At 44.4% G+C, this 19,449-nt stretch overlaps 1 protein-coding gene across 1 annotated transcript in view; it reads right to left on the reverse strand.

The window, feature by feature from the left end:
• Positions 1-19,449, reverse strand: part of mtmr12 (myotubularin related protein 12) — a 59,485-nt gene that overhangs the window by 13,008 nt on the left and 27,028 nt on the right. The window contains exons 7-10 of the mRNA XM_045707126.1: positions 4,347-4,470; positions 1,825-1,900; positions 1,560-1,657; positions 816-1,019 (exon numbers count right to left, since the gene is read on the reverse strand). Coding sequence (XP_045563082.1) covers positions 816-1,019; positions 1,560-1,657; positions 1,825-1,900; positions 4,347-4,470 — 502 coding nt within the window. The remainder of the gene's footprint in view (positions 1-815; positions 1,020-1,559; positions 1,658-1,824; positions 1,901-4,346; positions 4,471-19,449) is intronic.

Consider the following 19,449-nt stretch of genomic DNA (forward strand, 5'->3'; position numbering starts at 1 on the left):
AAGGTATGGCAGTCTAAAACATTTCTCGATTGGTATCAAGGAACTTAACTTTACCCAGGAAAACATTCCCCACACCAGAACACCACCAGCCGGTACCGGTGACACCAGGCAGGACGGGTCCATGCACGCCAAATCCTTACTCTGCCATCAGAATGATGCAACAGGAAAGGGGATTCGTCAGACCAGGCGGTGTTTTTCCGCTCCTCTATCGTCCGGTGTTGGTGAGTCCACTGGAGCCGCTTCTTCTTGTTTTTAGCTGATAGAGGAGTGGAACCCCGGTGTGGTCGTCCGCTACAAATAGCCAATCAGTGACCAGGACCGACGAGTTGCGCGTTCCTGGATGCTTGCTGTTCTTCTCACCACTGTTGTACTGCGTTTGTGACCCGCCTGTTAGGTTGTACGATTCTTGCTATTCTTCCTTCGACTTCTGTCATCAACGAGCAGTTTTTCGCCTCCAAAAGGACTGCAGCTGACCGGATGTTTTGTTATGTCGCACCCTTCTCCGTAAACCCTGTCGTGCGTTGAAAGACCCAGGAGGCCGGACGTTTCTGAGATGCTGAATCCGGCTAGCCCGGCACCGACGATCATACCACGCTCAAAGTCGCTTAGGTTATTCGTTTTGCCCCCATTCTAACGTTCAACCGAACAGTAACGATGCCTGTTTTTTTTAATATAGCGGCCACCACGGCCACCTGGCTCACTGTCTGGAGGAGCGAACGGGCTGGTGTACCTAATAAACTGGCCTCCTGAGTGAACATAATAAAAATTAAAAAAAAACACTGGACAAAATAGTAGTTTGGTTTTCAAAATCTGACCTGATGATGTCCAGCCATCCACAGTTGTCGAGTGAGGAAAACCATTTCATATCGGACATCCAGAACTCTGTCGTATTGTCGATGAGGAAGAACTGTTTGAACCTGTTGTAAGACAACAGGATGTCCTGAACGGCGGGAAGTGTGTCGGACAGGTCTTCGGTCTTCACTGAGTACAGGTGGTTGTGAGCCACTGCCGTCAACATTCTGTAACACACCTCACAGTGTTACACAAAAAGTCGGTACACTTCATTTAAAAAAAAAAAAACGATTAAAAGGGAACCTACGGACTGGAAAAAGTCATAAAGTCACAACTTTTTATAAAAATCAGTAGATACATAAGCATTCATCACTATTAAAAACACAGACAATACTCAATACTACAAAAATCTCTTAAAACACTTATCTCCCTCACTAGCTTTAAGCACCAGAGCAGCTCACAGATCACTGCACCTGTACATAGCCCATCTATAATTTAGCCCAAACAACTACCTCTTCCCCTACTGTATTTATTTTGCTCCTTTGCACCCCATTATTTCTATTTCTACTTTGCACTTTCTTCCACTACAAATCTACCATTCCAGTGTTTTTACTTGCTATATTGTATTTACTTTGCCACCATGGCCTTTTTTGCCTTTACCTCCCTTATCTCACCTCATTTGCTCACTTTGTATATAGACTTATTTTTCTACCGGTTAAATAAATAAATAAATAAATACAATGTAACCAAATCAGGATGTGTTTTACTTCTCCGTGTAGGTTTGTGCGACGTTGTCCTCTTGTATCAGGGGTAGAGAGGCGGTTTTAAACAAGGCACAGCCGCTATGATGAGACCAGCACCACATCTGAAAACAGACATTATCAAATACATTACATTTATATTTACACTGACCCATACAGCAAGTGAAGAGTTACGGTTCTATAATTAAAAAAAAAGGTGAGATATTCAATTTAATCAAGCAGCAGACACAACACGACTTAAAATAAATAAATAAATAAAAAAGATACATACCGGTAATCCCTTTCCCTGGTACTTAGTCAAGTCTTCGTCCGAGACGTTTGTTGGGACTATAAAAAACTGAGGCAACCTGCAGGAAATAGACGTGTCGCTTTTGGTTTACTCATAACATGATTAAAAAACTGGAAAACAGAGGAATCCAAGTTAACTACAGACGTCAACCAACATGTTGATTAGGATGCAATGTCTTGATATGTAACCAGCGCGTTACAGCAGTTATATTGATATGTACGTTACAGCAGTTATATTGATATGTAACCAGCGCGTTACAGCAGTTATATTGATATGCACGTTACAGCAGTTATATTGATATGTAACCAGCGCGTTACAGCAGTTATATTGATATGCACGTTACAGCAGTTATATTGATATGTACGTTACAGCAGTTATATTGATATGTACGTTACAGCAGTTATATTGATATGTACGTTACAGCAGTTATATTGATATGCACGTTACAGCAGTTATATTGATATGCACGTTACAGCAGTTATATTGATATGCACGTTACAGCAGTTATATTGATATGCACGTTACAGCAGTTATATTGATATGCACGTTACAGCAGTTATATTGATATGCACGTTACAGCAGTTATATTGATATGCAACCAGCACGTTACATTGATATGTAACCAGCACGTTACAGCAGTTATATTGATATGCAACCAGCACGTTACAGCAGTTATATTGATATGTAACCAGCACGTTACAGCAGTTATATTGATATGCACGTTACAGCAGTTATATTGATATGCAACCAGCACGTTACAGCAGTTATATTGATATGTAACTAGCACGTTACAGCAGTTATATTGATATGTAACCAGCACGTTACAGCAGTTATATTGATATGCACGTTACAGCAGTTATATTGATATGCAACCAGCACGTTACAGCAGTTATATTGATATGTAACCAGCACGTTACAGCAGTTATATTGATATGCACGTTACAGCAGTTATATTGATATGCACGTTACAACAGTTATATTGATATGCACGTTACAACAGTTATATTGATATGTAACCAGCACGTTACAGCAGTTATATTGATATGCACGTTACAGCAGTTATATTGATATGCAACCAGCACGTTACAGCAGTTATATTGATATGCAACCAGCACGTTACAGCAGTTATATTGATATGCAACCAGCACGTTACAGCAGTTATATTGATATGCAACCAGCACGTTACAGCAGTTATATTGATATGTAACCAGCACGTTACAGCAGTTATATTGATATGCACGTTACAGCAGTTATATTGATATGCACGTTACAACAGTTATATTGATATGTAACCAGCACGTTACAGCAGTTATATTGATATGCACGTTACAGCAGTTATATTGATATGTAACCAGCACGTTACAGCAGTTATATTGATATGCACGTTACAGCAGTTATATTGATATGTAACCAGCACGTTACAGCAGTTATATTGATATGTAACCAGCACGTTACAGCAGTTATATTGATATGTAACCAGCACGTTACAGCAGTTATATTGATATGTAACCAGCACGTTACAGCAGTTATATTGATATGTAACCAGCACGTTACAGCAGTTATATTGATATGTAACCAGCACGTTACAGCAGTTATATTGATATGTAACCAGCACGTTACAGCAGTTATATTGATATGTAACCAGCACGTTACAGCAGTTATATTGATATGTAACCAGCACGTTACAGCAGTTATATTGATATGTAACCAGCACGTTACAGCAGTTATATTGATATGCAACCAGCACGTTACAGCAGTTATATTGATATGCAACCAGCACGTTACAGCAGTTATATTGATATGCAACCAGCACGTTACAGCAGTTATATTGATATGCAACCAGCACGTTACAGCAGTTATATTGATATGCAACCAGCACGTTACAGCAGTTATATTGATATGCAACCAGCACGTTACAGCAGTTATATTGATATGCAACCAGCACGTTACAGCAGTTATATTGATATGCAACCAGCACGTTACAGCAGTTATATTGATATGCAACCGCACGTTACAGCAGTTATATTGATATGTAACCAGCACGTTACATCAGTTATATTGATATGCAACCAGCACGTTACAGCAGTTATATTGATATGTAACCAGCGCGTTACAGCAGTTATATTGATATGCACGTTACAGCAGTTATATTGATATGCACCGCACGTTACAGCAGTTATATTGATATGCAACCGCACGTTACAGCAGTTATATTGATATGCACGCCGTTACAGCAGTTATATTGATATGCACCGTTACAGCAGTTATATTGATATGCAACCAGCGCGTTACAGCAGTTATATTGATATGCACGTTACAGCAGTTATATTGATATGCAACCAGCACGTTACAGCAGTTATATTGATATGCAACCAGCACGTTACATTGATATGTAACCAGCACGTTACAGCAGTTATATTGATATGTAACCAGCACGTTACAGCAGTTATATTGCGTACGGCATTGGTCAAACGTTTAAAAAAAAAAAAAAAAAAAGTCCGTACTTTGGAGAGAGCTCAAAGTTGCTGTTCTCCGAGACCAGTCTACAGTTTCCTTTAGTCCTCTTCATGTCCTGGGTCCAGTCCTCCACGGAGTCAAACATCACAGTCTGGTTTTTCCTCTGCAGCTCTGGGGAAACACAAGGTACTGTCATTTTCAATACCCCCCCCCCCTCCCTCACTGTGTGAACAGGTCATTGAAATGCTGTCCGGCGTGGTGACTATCTATGTAATCTTCACTTCTCTGCATCTCTGGAAAACACAAAACAGTGTTAGACAGTGTTAGACAAAACGGCTCTCTACAGATCATCCACTTTATATGCACATCTGAGACAGATCTGAGAATACATCTGTATTAGTCATCGTCGGGTTAGAGAACGAACGATGAGCCAAGTATACAGCTCTCCCCCTCCCCAAACCCGGACGACGCTGGGCCAAATTGTGAGCCGCCCTATGGGACTCCCGATCACAGCCGTTTGTGATACAGCCCGGGTCTGTAGTGACGCCTCTAGCGCTGCGATGCCTTACACCCCTGTGCCACTCGGGAGGCCTTGTGTATAGACAATCTGTTACAGTTTGGCGATAATTACAGTGGTAAGACAGCGTGAACAGAGCTCTGGCTGGGGCATACAGGCTAGCAGATCTCAGAGTTAACAGTTTTTTCCCCCCCTTTTTAAATTGCTAACATGCATTGGTCAAAACTGAAGTCACATTGGTCAAAACTCTTCACACAGTCAAGCGAAACAGAAGTGTATGTGGACCAAATTGTTTTTTTCATTGCTTTCACACAAAATGCGATCAATGACCACATTCTCTCCGAAATCCATCACCTCTTTTCTCATTCACACTCCACCACCTGCTAAACTATATATTTGCAGCACGTGTTTTCAAATGCTAAAAACACCGTTTCCAATACTGTTAGAAACACATTCAAAACAGAATGATGGTAAATGTCGTGCATTTCTGCAGTAACCAGACGGAAAAAAAATATAGAAAACCTCTGCAGAATATTTAATCATTCCAAAACACAGCTGAAAGCCGACCCACGAGTCATGTTTTTAAGTCTCGTTACCAAAACAGATAAAAGAGGACGGCTTCGGGAATGATTCAGTATGGAAACATGGATCAAGGAAGACAGGTTGGTGGGGGGGAAGAAGAGAGGCAGGGAGAGGGAGAATACGTGGAGGACAAAGAGAGAGGAAGACCAAGAGCGGTGGTCTCTGATAAGGGCCACAATTACTGATCATGTCGTAAACCTTTCCGTGAGAGAGAGGCCGGTTTAAGGATGCAACAAAATCTGCAGCAAACAGTTGCATCAACAGTACGAATTTTCCAGCAAAACAGGTGAGATGTGCATCTTTCAATGATAATTGAACTACATATTACAGTACAATAACAGTATGTTCACTTTTTTTTTTTTTTACATGTACTGACATTTTGAAATATATTGATATGTTTTGTGTTTTTCAGTAGAATCCAAAAGGTTACCTCCCACAGGAAGGAGAGGCAGAATATTTTCAGATGCGCAGGAAATTGCCATGGTTGCCATGGTAATTGGCAACAATGGCAATAAAACTGCAGGAAATTAGGGACAAGAGTGCTGACAGACAATATCACTTTTAGGGAATGTGAATATGGTCAGCACAACGACAATTGCCAGAGTCTTAGAGAAACATGAAATAAGGATGAAGCAGCTGTACCCTTTGAGAGAAACGGTGAACGTGTGAATGAACTCCGGTATCAATATGTCCAGGTAAGATGTCTGTTCAATAACCAAACAGGGTACACAGCTATGCATAATGTAAAGTACTGTTAAACTGTACATTTACTGTATTTTAGAGAATAGTGGAGATGGAAGCCAGGCAAACTGCACATACATTCATCTTTGTGGATGAAGCTGGATTCAACCTGGTAAAAAAAAACACGCCAGCAGGGGGAAGAAATGTGTTTTGGACAGAGAGTAACCGTGGATGTCCCAGGCCAGAGAGAGGAGCTAACATCACAATGTGTGCAGCATTGTCCAACGATGGTTTTCTGTTACACAAACCACTCATTGGCCCCCTACAATACAGAGAGACTCATTTATTTTCTGGATGACATGCCTTAAATCGACTTGTGCCAGCGGAGGAGACAGGGGCAAGAAACTTCCCCTACCTTCGTCGTTGTTGTGTGGGACAATGTGGCATTCCACTACTCCTACTGCAGTCACAGACTGGTTTCCTGCACATCCCAGGATATCAGTACTATTCCTGCCTCCGTACTGCCCCGTTCCTAAACCCCATAGAGGAGTTTCTCTCTCTGCGTGGAGGTGGAAGGTTTATGACCACCATCCACATGACCAGATGTCCTTACTGGAGGCCATGAATACAGGATGTGTGGAGACACTTCTCCTGAAGACTGCCAGGGTTGGATTAGACATTCCAGAAGATACTTTACAAGATGCATCGCCAGAGAAGACAGAAGATGTGAATGTTGATGAGAACTTGTGGTCAAATGCAGGAGAGAACGAGAACTAGAACCCTCACAGTACTGTACAGTATGAGTGAGTGATTATACTATACATGTTGATGAGAACCCTCACTGTACTGTACAGTATGAGTGAGTGATTATACTATACATGTTGATGAGAACCCTCACAGTACTGTACAGTATGAGTGAGTGATTATACTATACATGTTGATGAGAACCCTCACAGTACTGTACAGTATGAGTGAGTGATTATACATGTTGATGATGTTTTTTTTGAAATTATTATTGCAGTCCAGGAATTTCAGGAATTAGTTTTTCCACAAGTAAATTACCATATGCAAAGATATATACAAAAAAAAATTAAGTCTATTGAAGCAAATTGCTGCATTTCTGATTCATTCTTGTTACATATACTTTAGTACAGTCAATAAAGTGATAAGGTGTTATTCTATAGTGAAATACTGATTTATGTGAAAAATCATACAAACTTCAAATGAGAAAAGTTCCTCATTTATGTAATGTTCCCTGTTAGTGTTTTTCAGGTCAGTGTGTTACGAGTGACAACGAGCTTATTTTGAGACATGTTTGAAGTGTTTTGGTGGTTTGAGTGAGTTTTGGAGGTGAGATGAACTGTTTGGCCAAGATGCATGTTGATAATGCAGACTGTGTGAAGATTGAAGCATGCAGGCTAGCAGATCTGTGTTAATAGAAGCCCTGTCTGGGGCATGCAGGCTAGCAGATCTGCGTTAATAGAAGCCCTGTCTGGGGCATGCAGGCTAGCAGATCTCAGTATTAATACAAGCCCTGTCTGGGACATGCAGGCTAGCAGATCTCAGTATTAATACAAGCCCTGTCTGGGACATGCAGGCTAGCAGATCTGTGTTAATACAAGCCCTGTCTGGGACATGCAGGCTAGCAGATCTCAGTATTAATACAAGCCCTGTCTGGGGCATGCAGGCTAGCAGACCTCAGTGTTAATACAAGCCCTGTCTGGGGCATGCAGGCTAGCAGATCTCAGTGTTAATACAAGCCCTGTCTGGGGCATGCAGGCTAGCAGATCTCAGTGTTAATACAAGCCCTGTCTGGGACATGCAGGCTAGCAGATCTCAGTATTAATACAAGCCCTGTCTGGGACATGCAGGCTAGCAGATCTGTTTTAATACAAGCCCTGTCTGGGACATGCAGGCTAGCAGATCTCAGTGATAATACAAGCCCTGTCTGGGACATGCAGGCTAGCAGATCTGTGTTAATACAAGCCCTGTCTGGGACATGCAGGCTAGCAGATCTCAGTATTAATACAAGCCCTGTCTGGGGCATGCAGGCTAGCAGACCTCAGTGTTAATACAAGCCCTGTCTGGGGCATGCAGGCTAGCAGATCTCAGTGTTAATACAAGCCCTGTCTGGGGCATGCAGGCTAGCAGATCTCAGTGTTAATACAAGCCCTGTCTGGGACATGCAGGCTAGCAGATCTCAGTATTAATACAAGCCCTGTCTGGGACATGCAGGCTAGCAGATCTGTTTTAATACAAGCCCTGTCTGGGACATGCAGGCTAGCAGATCTCAGTGATAATACAAGCCCTGTCTGGGGCATGCAGGCTAGCAGATCTCAGTATTAATACAAGCCCTGTCTGGGACATGCAGGCTAGCAGATCTGTTTTAATACAAGCCCTGTCTGGGACATGCAGGCTAGCAGATCTGTGTTAATAGAAGCCCTGTCAAGTCACCACTCTGTGAACATGCGGCAAGCAATGAGAGGAGACAGAGCGAGACAGGAATTTAACGCCACACTAAACAATGTTGTGGGACAGCTTCATAGCTGCTAGTCATACTCTCTGTCAATGCAAGTTACCAGTCCATGACCACAAGGAAGAGAGAGGATAGACCCTGACAGAGGAGCTTTGAGGAATGTCGCAGCAGACATCTCTTGGCCCCAGTGCTGGCCCCAGTGCTGGCCAGGCCAGACAGACAAAAGGCCCTGTGGAGTCCTGCCTGACGACGAGAGGGAATGTGACAGTTGGCCAACTACAGCGATCTTTCATCACGCCAACAGCTCTGTAAAGAGCCCTCCAAACACACACCGCCTGTCAGGGCTGGAACCCATCACGGGTAACCATGGTAACGCCACCGCATTCCAGAAAGCTGCTTCAGGGCTTCTCTCACGACTTCAGCCTTCTAACTCACAGAAAATATGCAGAAATATTACTGAGAGACAACTAGAATTGAGGTTTCCACACTATAGCTGCCTGGATACGGAGGTGTTCTCTACAGTAACTATAGCTGCCTGGATACGGAGGTGTTCTCTACAGTAACTATAGCTGCCTGGATACGGAGGTGTTCTCTACAGTAACTATAGCTGCCTGGATACGGAGGTGTTCTCTACAGTAACTATAGCTACCTGGATACGGAGGTGTTCTCTACAGTAACTATAGCTACCTGGATACGGAGGTGTTCTCTACAGTAACTATAGCTGCCTGGATACGAGGTGTTCTCTACAGTAACTATAGCTGCCTGGATACGGAGGTGTTCTCTACAGTAACTATAGCTGCCTGGATACGGAGGTGTTCTCTACAGTAACTATAGCTGCCTGGATACGGAGGTGTTCTCTACAGTAACTATAGTTACCTGGATACGGAGGTGTTCTCTACAGTAACTATAGCTACCTGGATACGGAGGTGTTCTCTACAGTAACTATAGCTACCTGGATACGGAGGTGTTCTCTACAGTAACTATAGCTGCCTGGATACGGAGGTGTTCTCTACAGTAACTATAGCTACCTGGATACAGAGGTGTTCTCTACAGTAACTACCTGGATACGGAGGTGTTCTCTACAGTAACTACCTGGATACGGAGGTGTTCTCTACAGTAACTACCTGGATACGGAGGTGTTCTCTACAGTAACTACCTGGATACGGAGGTGTTCTCTACAGTAACTACCTGGATACGGAGGTGTTCTCTACAGTAACTATAGCTGCCTGGATACGGAGGTGTTCTCTACAGTAACTATAGCTGCCTGGATACGGAGGTGTTCTCTACAGTAACTATAGCTGCCTGGATACGGAGGTGTTCTCTACAGTAACTATAGCTGCCTGGATACGGAGGTGTTCTCTACAGTAACTATAGCTACCTGGATACGGAGGTGTTCTCTACAGTAACTATAGCTGCCTGGATACGGAGGTGTTCTCTACAGTAACTATAGCTACCTGGATACGAGGTGTTCTCTACAGTAACTATAGCTGCCTGGATACGGAGGTGTTCTCTACAGTAACTATAGCTGCCTGGATACGGAGGTGTTCTCTACAGTAACTACCTGGATACGGAGGTGTTCTCTTACAGTAACTATAGCTGCCTGGATACGGAGGTGTTCTCTACAGTAACTACCTGGATACGGAGGTGTTCTCTACAGTAACTACCTGGATACGGAGGTGTTCTCTACAGTAACTACCTGGATACGGAGGTGTTCTCTACAGTAACTACCTGGATACGGAGGTGTTCTCTACAGTAACTATAGCTGCCTGGATACGGAGGTGTTCTCTACAGTAACTATAGCTGCCTGGATACGGAGGTTTTCTCTACAGTAACTATAGCTGCCTGGATACGGAGGTGTTCTCTACAGTAACTATAGCTACCTGGATACGGAGGTGTTCTCTACAGTAACTATAGCTGCCTGGATACGAGGTGTTCTCTACAGTAACTATAGCTGCCTGGATACCGAGGTGTTCTCTACAGTAACTATAGCTGCCTGGATACGGAGGTGTTCTCTACAGTAACTATAGCTGCCTGGATACGGAGGTGTTCTCTACAGTAACTATAGTTACCTGGATACGGAGGTGTTCTCTACAGTAACTATAGCTACCTGGATACGGAGGTGTTCTCTACAGTAACTATAGCTGCCTGGATACGGAGGTGTTCTCTACAGTAACTATAGCTGCCTGGATACGGAGGTGTTCTCTACAGTAACTATATCTACCTGGATACGGAGGTGTTCTCTACAGTAACTACCTGGATACGAGGTGTTCTCTACAGTAACTATAGCTACCTGGATACGGAGGTGTTCTCTACAGTAACTATAGCTGCCTGGATACGGAGGTGTTCTCTACAGTAACTATAGCTGCCTGGATACGGAGGTGTTCTCTACAGTAACTATAGCTACCTGGATACGGAGGTGTTCTCTACAGTAACTATAGCTACCTGGATACGGAGGTGTTCTCTACAGTAACTATAGCTGCCTGGATACGAGGTGTTCTCTACAGTAACTATAGCTGCCTGGATACGGAGGTGTTCTCTACAGTAACTATAGCTGCCTGGATACGGAGGTGTTCTCTACAGTAACTACCTGGATACGGAGGTGTTCTCTACAGTAACTACCTGGATACGGAGGTGTTCTCTACAGTAACTACCTGGATACGGAGGTGTTCTCTACAGTAACTACCTGGATACGGAGGTGTTCTCTACAGTAACTACCTGGATACGGAGGTGTTCTCTACAGTAACTACCTGGATACGGAGGTGTTCTCTACAGTAACTACCTGGATACGGAGGTGTTCTCTACAGTAACTACCTGGATACGGAGGTGTTCTCTACAGTAACTATCGCCTGGATACGGAGGTGTTCTCTACAGTAACTATAGCTGCCTGGATACGGAGGTGTTCTCTACAGTAACTATAGCTGCCTGGATACGGAGGTGTTCTCTACAGTAACTATAGCTGCCTGGATACGGAGGTGTTCTCTACAGTAACTATAGCTACCTGGATACGGAGGTGTTCTCTACAGTAACTATAGCTACCTGGATACGGAGGTGTTCTCTACAGTAACTATAGCTGCCTGGATACGAGGTGTTCTCTACAGTAACTATAGCTGCCTGGATACGGAGGTGTTCTCTACAGTAACTATAGCTGCCTGGATACGGAGGTGTTCTCTACAGTAACTATAGTTGCCTGGATACGGAGGTGTTCTCTACAGTAACTATAGTTACCTGGATACGGAGGTGTTCTCTACAGTAACTATAGCTACCTGGATACGGAGGTGTTCTCTACAGTAACTATAGCTGCCTGGATACGGAGGTGTTCTCTACAGTAACAATATCTACCTGGATACGGAGGTGTTCTCTACAGTAACTACCTGGATACGAGGTGTTCTCTACAGTAACTATAGTTACCTGGATACGGAGGTGTTCTCTACAGTAACTATAGTTACCTGGATACGAGGTGTTCTCTACAGTAACTACCTGGATACGGAGGTGTTCTCTACAGTAACTACCTGGATACGGAGGTGTTCTCTACAGTAACTACCTGGATACGGAGGTGTTCTCTACAGTAACTACCTGGATACGGAGGTGTTCTCTACAGTAACTACCTGGATACGGAGGTGTTCTCTACAGTAACTACCTGGATACGGAGGTGTTCTCTACAGTAACTACCTGGATACGGAGGTGTTCTCTACAGTAACTACCTGGATACGGAGGTGTTCTCTACAGTAACTACCTGGATACGGAGGTGTTCTCTACAGTAACTATAGCTGCCTGGATACGGAGGTGTTCTCTACAGTAACTATAGCTGCCTGGATACGGAGGTGTTCTCTACAGTAACTATAGCTACCTGGATACGGAGGTGTTCTCTACAGTAACTATAGCTACCTGGATACGGAGGTGTTCTCTACAGTAACTATAGCTGCCTGGATACGAGGTGTTCTCTACAGTAACTATAGCTGCCTGGATACGGAGGTGTTCTCTACAGTAACTATAGCTGCCTGGATACGGAGGTGTTCTCTACAGTAACTATAGTTACCTGGATACGGAGGTGTTCTCTACAGTAACTATAGCTGCCTGGATACGGAGGTGTTCTCTACAGTAACTATAGCTACCTGGATACGGAGGTGTTCTCTACAGTAACTATAGCTACCTGGATACGGAGGTGTTCTCTACAGTAACTATAGCTGCCTGGATACCGAGGTGTTCTCTACAGTAACTATAGCTGCCTGGATACCGAGGTGTTCTCTACAGTAACTATAGCTGCCTGGATACCGAGGTGTTCTCTACAGTAACTATAGCTGCCTGGATACCGAGGTGTTCTCTACAGTAACTATAGCTGCCTGGATACCGAGGTGTTCTCTACAGTAACTATAGCTGCCTGGATACGGAGGTGTTCTCTACAGTAACTATAGCTGCCTGGATACGGAGGTGTTCTCTACAGTAACTATAGCTACCTGGATACGGAGGTGTTCTCTACAGTAACTATAGCTACCTGGATACGGAGGTGTTCTCTACAGTAACTATAGCTACCTGGATACGGAGGTGTTCTCTACAGTACCTATAGCTGCCTGGATACGGAGGTGTTCTCTACAGTAACTATAGCTGCCTGGATACGGAGGTGTTCTCTACAGTAACTATAGCTGCCTGGATACGGAGGTGTTCTCTACAGTAACTATAGCTACCTGGATACGAGGTGTTCTCTACAGTAACTATAGCTACCTGGATACGGAGGTGTTCTCTACAGTAACTATAGCTACCTGGATACGGAGGTGTTCTCTACAGTAACTATAGCTACCTGGATACGGAGGTGTTCTCTACAGTAACTATAGCTACCTGGATACGGAGGTGTTCTCTACAGTAACTATAGCTACCTGGATACGGAGGTGTTCTCTACAGTAACTATAGCTGCCTGGATACGGAGGTGTTCTCTAAAGTAACTATAGCTGCCTGGATACGGAGGTGTTCTCTACAGTAACTATAGCTACCTGGATACGGAGGTGTTCTCTACAGTAACTACCTGGATACGGAGGTGTTCTCTACAGTAACTACATGGATACGGAGGTGTTCTCTACAGTAACTACCTGGATACGGAGGTGTTCTCTACAGTAACTATAGCTGCCTGGATACGGAGGTGTTCTCTACAGTAACTATAGCTCGCTGGATACGGAGGTGTTCTCTACAGTAACTATAGCTACCTGGATACGGAGGTGTTCTCTACAGTAACTATAGCTACCTGGATACGAGGTGTTCTCTACAGTAACTATAGCTGCCTGGATACGGAGGTGTTCTCTACAGTAACTATAGCTACCTGGATACGAGGTGTTCTCTACAGTAACTATAGCTACGAGGTGTTCTCTACAGTAACTATAGCTACCTGGATACGGAGGTGTTCTCTACAGTAACTATAGCTGCCTGGATACGGAGGTGTTCTCTACAGTACCTATAGCTGCCTGGATACGGAGGTGTTCTCTACAGTAACTATAGCTGCCTGGATACGGAGGTGTTCTCTACAGTAACTATAGCTGCCTGGATACCGAGGCGTTCTCTACAGTAACTATAGCTGCCTGGATACGGAGGTGTTCTCTACAGTAACTATAGCTGCCTGGATACCGAGGTGTTCTCTACAGTAACTATAGCTGCCTGGATACCGAGGTGTTCTCTACAGTAACTATAGCTGCCTGGATACCGAGGTGTTCTCTACAGTAACTATAGCTGCCTGGATACCGAGGTGTTCTCTACAGTAACTATAGCTGCCTGGATACCGAGGTGTTCTCTACAGTAACTATAGCTGCCTGGATACGGAGGTGTTCTCTACAGTAACTATAGCTGCCTGGATACGGAGGTGTTCTCTACAGTAACTATAGCTGCCTGGATACGGAGGTGTTCTCTACAGTAACTATAGCTGCCTGGATACGGAGGTGTTCTCTACAGTAACTATAGCTGCCTGGATACGGAGGTGTTCTCTACAGTAACTATAGCTGCCTGGATACGGAGGTGTTCTCTACAGTAACTATAGCTACCTGGATACGGAGGTGTTCTCTACAGTAACTATAGCTACCTGGATACGGAGGTGTTCTCTACAGTAACTATAGCTGCCTGGATACGGAGGTGTTCTCTACAGTAACTATAGCTGCCTGGATACGGAGGTGTTCTCTACAGTAACTATAGCTGCCTGGATACGGAGGTGTTCTCTACAGTAACTATAGCTGCCTGGATACGGAGGTGTTCTCTACAGTAACTATAGCTACCTGGATACGAGGTGTTCTCTACAGTAACTATAGCTACCTGGATACGGAGGTGTTCTCTACAGTAACTATAGCTACCTGGATACGGAGGTGTTCTCTACAGTAACTATAGCTACCTGGATACGGAGGTGTTCTCTACAGTAACTATAGCTACCTGGATACGGAGGTGTTCTCTACAGTAACTATAGCTACCTGGATACGGAGGTGTTCTCTACAGTAACTATAGCTGCCTGGATACGGAGGTGTTCTCTACAGTAACTATAGCTACCTGGATACGGAGGTGTTCTCTACAGTAACTATAGCTGCCTGGATACGGAGGTGTTCTCTACAGTAACTATAGCTGCCTGGATACGGAGGTGTTCTCTACAGTAACTATAGCTACCTGGATACGGAGGTGTTCTCTACAGTAACTATAGCTACCTGGATACGGAGGTGTTCTCTACAGTAACTACCTGGATACGGAGGTGTTCTCTACAGTAACTACCTGGATACGGAGGTGTTCTCTACAGTAACTATAGCTGCCTGGATACGGAGGTGTTCTCTACAGTAACTATAGCTCCCTGGATACGGAGGTGTTCTCTACAGTAACTATAGCTACCTGGATACGGAGGTGTTCTCTACAGTAACTATAGCTACGAGGTGTTCTCTACAGTAACTATAGCTACCTGGATACGGAGGTGTTCTCTACAGTAACTATAGCTGCCTGGATACGGAGGTGTTCTCTACAGTAACTATAGCTGCCTGGATACGGAGGTGTTCTCTACAGTAACTATAGCTACCTGGATACGGAGGTGTTCTCTACAGTAACTATAGCTGCCTGGATACGGAGGTGTTCTCTACAGTAACTATAGCTGCCTGGATACGGAGGTGTTCTCTACAGTAACTATAGCTACCTGGATACGGAGGTGTTCTCTACAGTAACTAAAGCTGCCTGGATACGGAGGCGTTCTCTACAGTAACTATAGCTACCTGGATATGAGGTGTTCTCTACAGTAACTATAGCTGCCTGGATACCGAGGTGTTCTCTACAGTAACTATAGCTGCCTGGATACGGAGGTGTTCTCTACAGTAACTATAGCTGCCTGGATACGGAGGTGTTCTCTACAGTAACTACCTGGATACCGAGGTGTTCTCTACAGTAACTACAGCTACCTGGATACGGAGGTGTTCTCTACAGTAACTATAGCTACCTGGATACGAGGTGTTCTCTACAGTAACTATAGCTACCTGGATACGGAGGTGTTCTCTACAGTAACTATAGCTACCTGGATACGGAGGTGTTCTCTACAGTAACTATAGCTACCTGGATACGGAGGTGTTCTCTACAGTAACTATAGCTACCTGGATACGGAGGTGTTCTCTACAGTAACTATAGCTACCTGGATACGGAGGTGTTCTCTACAGTAACTATAGCTGCCTGGAAACGGAGGTGTTCTCTACAGTAACTATAGCTACCTGGATACGGAGGTGTTCTCTACAGTAACTATAGCTACCTGGATACGGAGGTGTTCTCTACAGTAACTATAGCTACCTGGATACGGAGGTGTTCTCTACAGTAACTATAGCTACCTGGATACGGAGGTGTTCTCTACAGTAACTATAGCTACCTGGATACGGAGGTGTTCTCTACAGTAACTATAGCTACCTGGATACGGAGGTGTTCTCTACAGTAACTATAGCTACCTGGATACGGAGGTGTTCTCTACAGTAACTATAGCTACCTGGATACGGAGGTGTTCTCTACAGTAACTATAGCTACCTGGATACGAGGTGTTCTCTACAGTAACTATAGCTACCTGGATAGGAGGTGTTCTCTACAGTAACTATAGCTACCTGGATAGGAGGTGTTCTCTACAGTAACTATAGCTGCCTGGATACGGAGGTGTTCTCTACAGAAACTATAGCTACCTGGATACGGAGGTGTTCTCTACAGTAACTATAGCTGCCTGGATACGGAGGTGTTCTCTATAGTAACTATAGCTACCTGGATAAAGGGTGTTCTCTACAGTAACTATAGCTACCTGGATACGGAGGTGTTCTCTACAGTAACTATAGCTACCTGGATACGGAGGTGTTCTCTACACTAACTATAGCTGCCTGGATACGGAGGTGTTCTCTACAGTAACTATAGCTGCCTGGATACGGAGGTGTTCTCTACAGTAACTATAGCTGCCTGGATACCGAGGCGTTCTCTACAGTAACTAAAGCTGCCTGGATACGGAGGCGTTCTCTACAGTAACTATAGCTACCTGGATACGGAGGCGTTCTCTACAGTAACTATAGCTACCTGGATACGGAGGTGTTCTCTACAGTAACTATAGCTGCCTGGATACCGAGGTGTTCTCTACAGTAACTATAGCTGCCTGGATACGGAGGTGTTCTCTACAGAAACTATAGCTACCTGGATACGGAGGTGTTCTCTACAGTAACTATAGCTGCCTGGATACGGAGGTGTTCTCTATAGTAACTATAGCTACCTGGATAAAGGGTGTTCTCTACAGTAACTATAGCTACCTGGATACGGAGGTGTTCTCTACAGTAACTATAGCTACCTGGATACGGAGGTGTTCTCTACAGTAACTATAGCTACCTGGATACGGAGGTGTTCTCTACAGTAACTATAGCTACCTGGATACGGAGGTGTTCTCTACAGTAACTATAGCTACCTGGATACGGAGGTGTTCTCTACAGTAACTATAGCTACCTGGATACGGAGGTGTTCTCTACAGTAACTATAGCTACCTGGATACGGAGGTGTTCTCTACAGTAACTATAGCTGCCTGGATACGGAGGTGTTCTCTACAGTAACTATAGCTACCTGGATACGGAGGTGTTCTCTACAGTAACTATAGCTACCTGGATACGGAGGTGTTCTCTACAGTAACTATAGCTGCCTGGATACGGAGGTGTTCTCTACAGTAACTATAGCTGCCTGGATACGGAGGTGTTCTCTACAGTAACTATAGCTGCCTGGATACGGAGGTGTTCTCTACAGTAACTACCTGGATACGGAGGTGTTCTCTACAGTAACTATCTCCTGGATACGGAGGTGTTCTCTACAGTAACTACCTGGATACGGAGGTGTTCTCTACAGTAACTATGCTCCTGGATACGGAGGTGTTCTCTACAGTAACTATACTGCCTGGATACGGAGGTGTTCTCTACAGTAACTAAGCCCTGGATACGGAGGTGTTCTCTACAGTAACTACCTGGATACGGAGGTGTTCTCTACAGTAACTAGCCCTGGATACGGAGGTGTTCTCTACAGTAACTACTCCTGGATACGGAGGTGTTCTCTACAGTAACTATAGCTGCCTGGATACGGAGGTGTTCTCTACAGTAACTATAGCTGCCTGGATACGGAGGTGTTCTCTACAGTAACTATAGCTGCCTGGATACGGAGGTGTTCTCTACAGTAACTATAGCTACCTGGATACGGAGGTGTTCTCTACAGTAACTATAGCTACCTGGATACGGAGGTGTTCTCTACAGTAACTATAGCTGCCTGGATACGAGGTGTTCTCTACAGTAACTATAGCTGCCTGGATACGGAGGTGTTCTCTACAGTAACTATAGCTGCCTGGATACGGAGGTGTTCTCTACAGTAACTATAGCTGCCTGGATACGGAGGTGTTCTCTACAGTAACTATAGCTACCTGGATACGGAGGTGTTCTCTACAGTAACTATAGCTACCTGGATACGGAGGTGTTCTCTACAGTAACTATAGCTGCCTGGATACGGAGGTGTTCTCTACAGTAACTATATCTACCTGGATACGGAGGTGTTCTCTACAGTAACTACCTGGATACGAGGTGTTCTCTACAGTAACTATAGCTACCTGGATACGGAGGTGTTCTCTACAGTAACTATAGCTACCTGGATACGAGGTGTTCTCTACAGTAACTATCCTGGATACGGAGGTGTTCTCTACAGTAACTAGCCCTGGATACGGAGGTGTTCTCTACAGTAACTACCTGGATACGGAGGTGTTCTCTACAGTAACTATGCTCCTGGATACGGAGGTGTTCTCTACAGTAACTACCCTGGATACGGAGGTGTTCTCTACAGTAACTACCCTGGATACGGAGGTGTTCTCTACAGTAACTACCTGGATACGGAGGTGTTCTCTACAGTAACTACCTGGATACGGAGGTGTTCTCTACAGTAACTACCTGGATACGGAGGTGTTCTCTACAGTAACTATCGCCTGGATACGGAGGTGTTCTCTACAGTAACTATAGCTGCCTGGATACGGAGGTGTTCTCTACAGTAACTATAGCTACCTGGATACGGAGGTGTTCTCTACAGTAACTATAGCTACCTGGATACGGAGGTGTTCTCTACAGTAACTATACTGCCTGGATACGGAGGTGTTCTCTACAGTAACTATACTGCCTGGATACGGAGGTGTTCTCTACAGTAACTATAGCTGCCTGGATACGGAGGTGTTCTCTACAGTAACTATAGCTACCTGGATACGGAGGTGTTCTCTACAGTAACTATAGCTGCCTGGATACGGAGGTGTTCTCTACAGTAACTATAGCTACCTGGATACGGAGGTGTTCTCTACAGTAACTATAGCTACCTGGATACGGAGGTGTTCTCTACAGTAACTATAGCTGCCTGGATACCGAGGTGTTCTCTACAG

This window comes from Salmo salar, chromosome ssa24 (genome assembly GCF_905237065.1).
Source record: "Salmo salar chromosome ssa24, Ssal_v3.1, whole genome shotgun sequence".
Taxonomy (NCBI): Eukaryota; Metazoa; Chordata; class Actinopteri; order Salmoniformes; family Salmonidae; genus Salmo; species Salmo salar.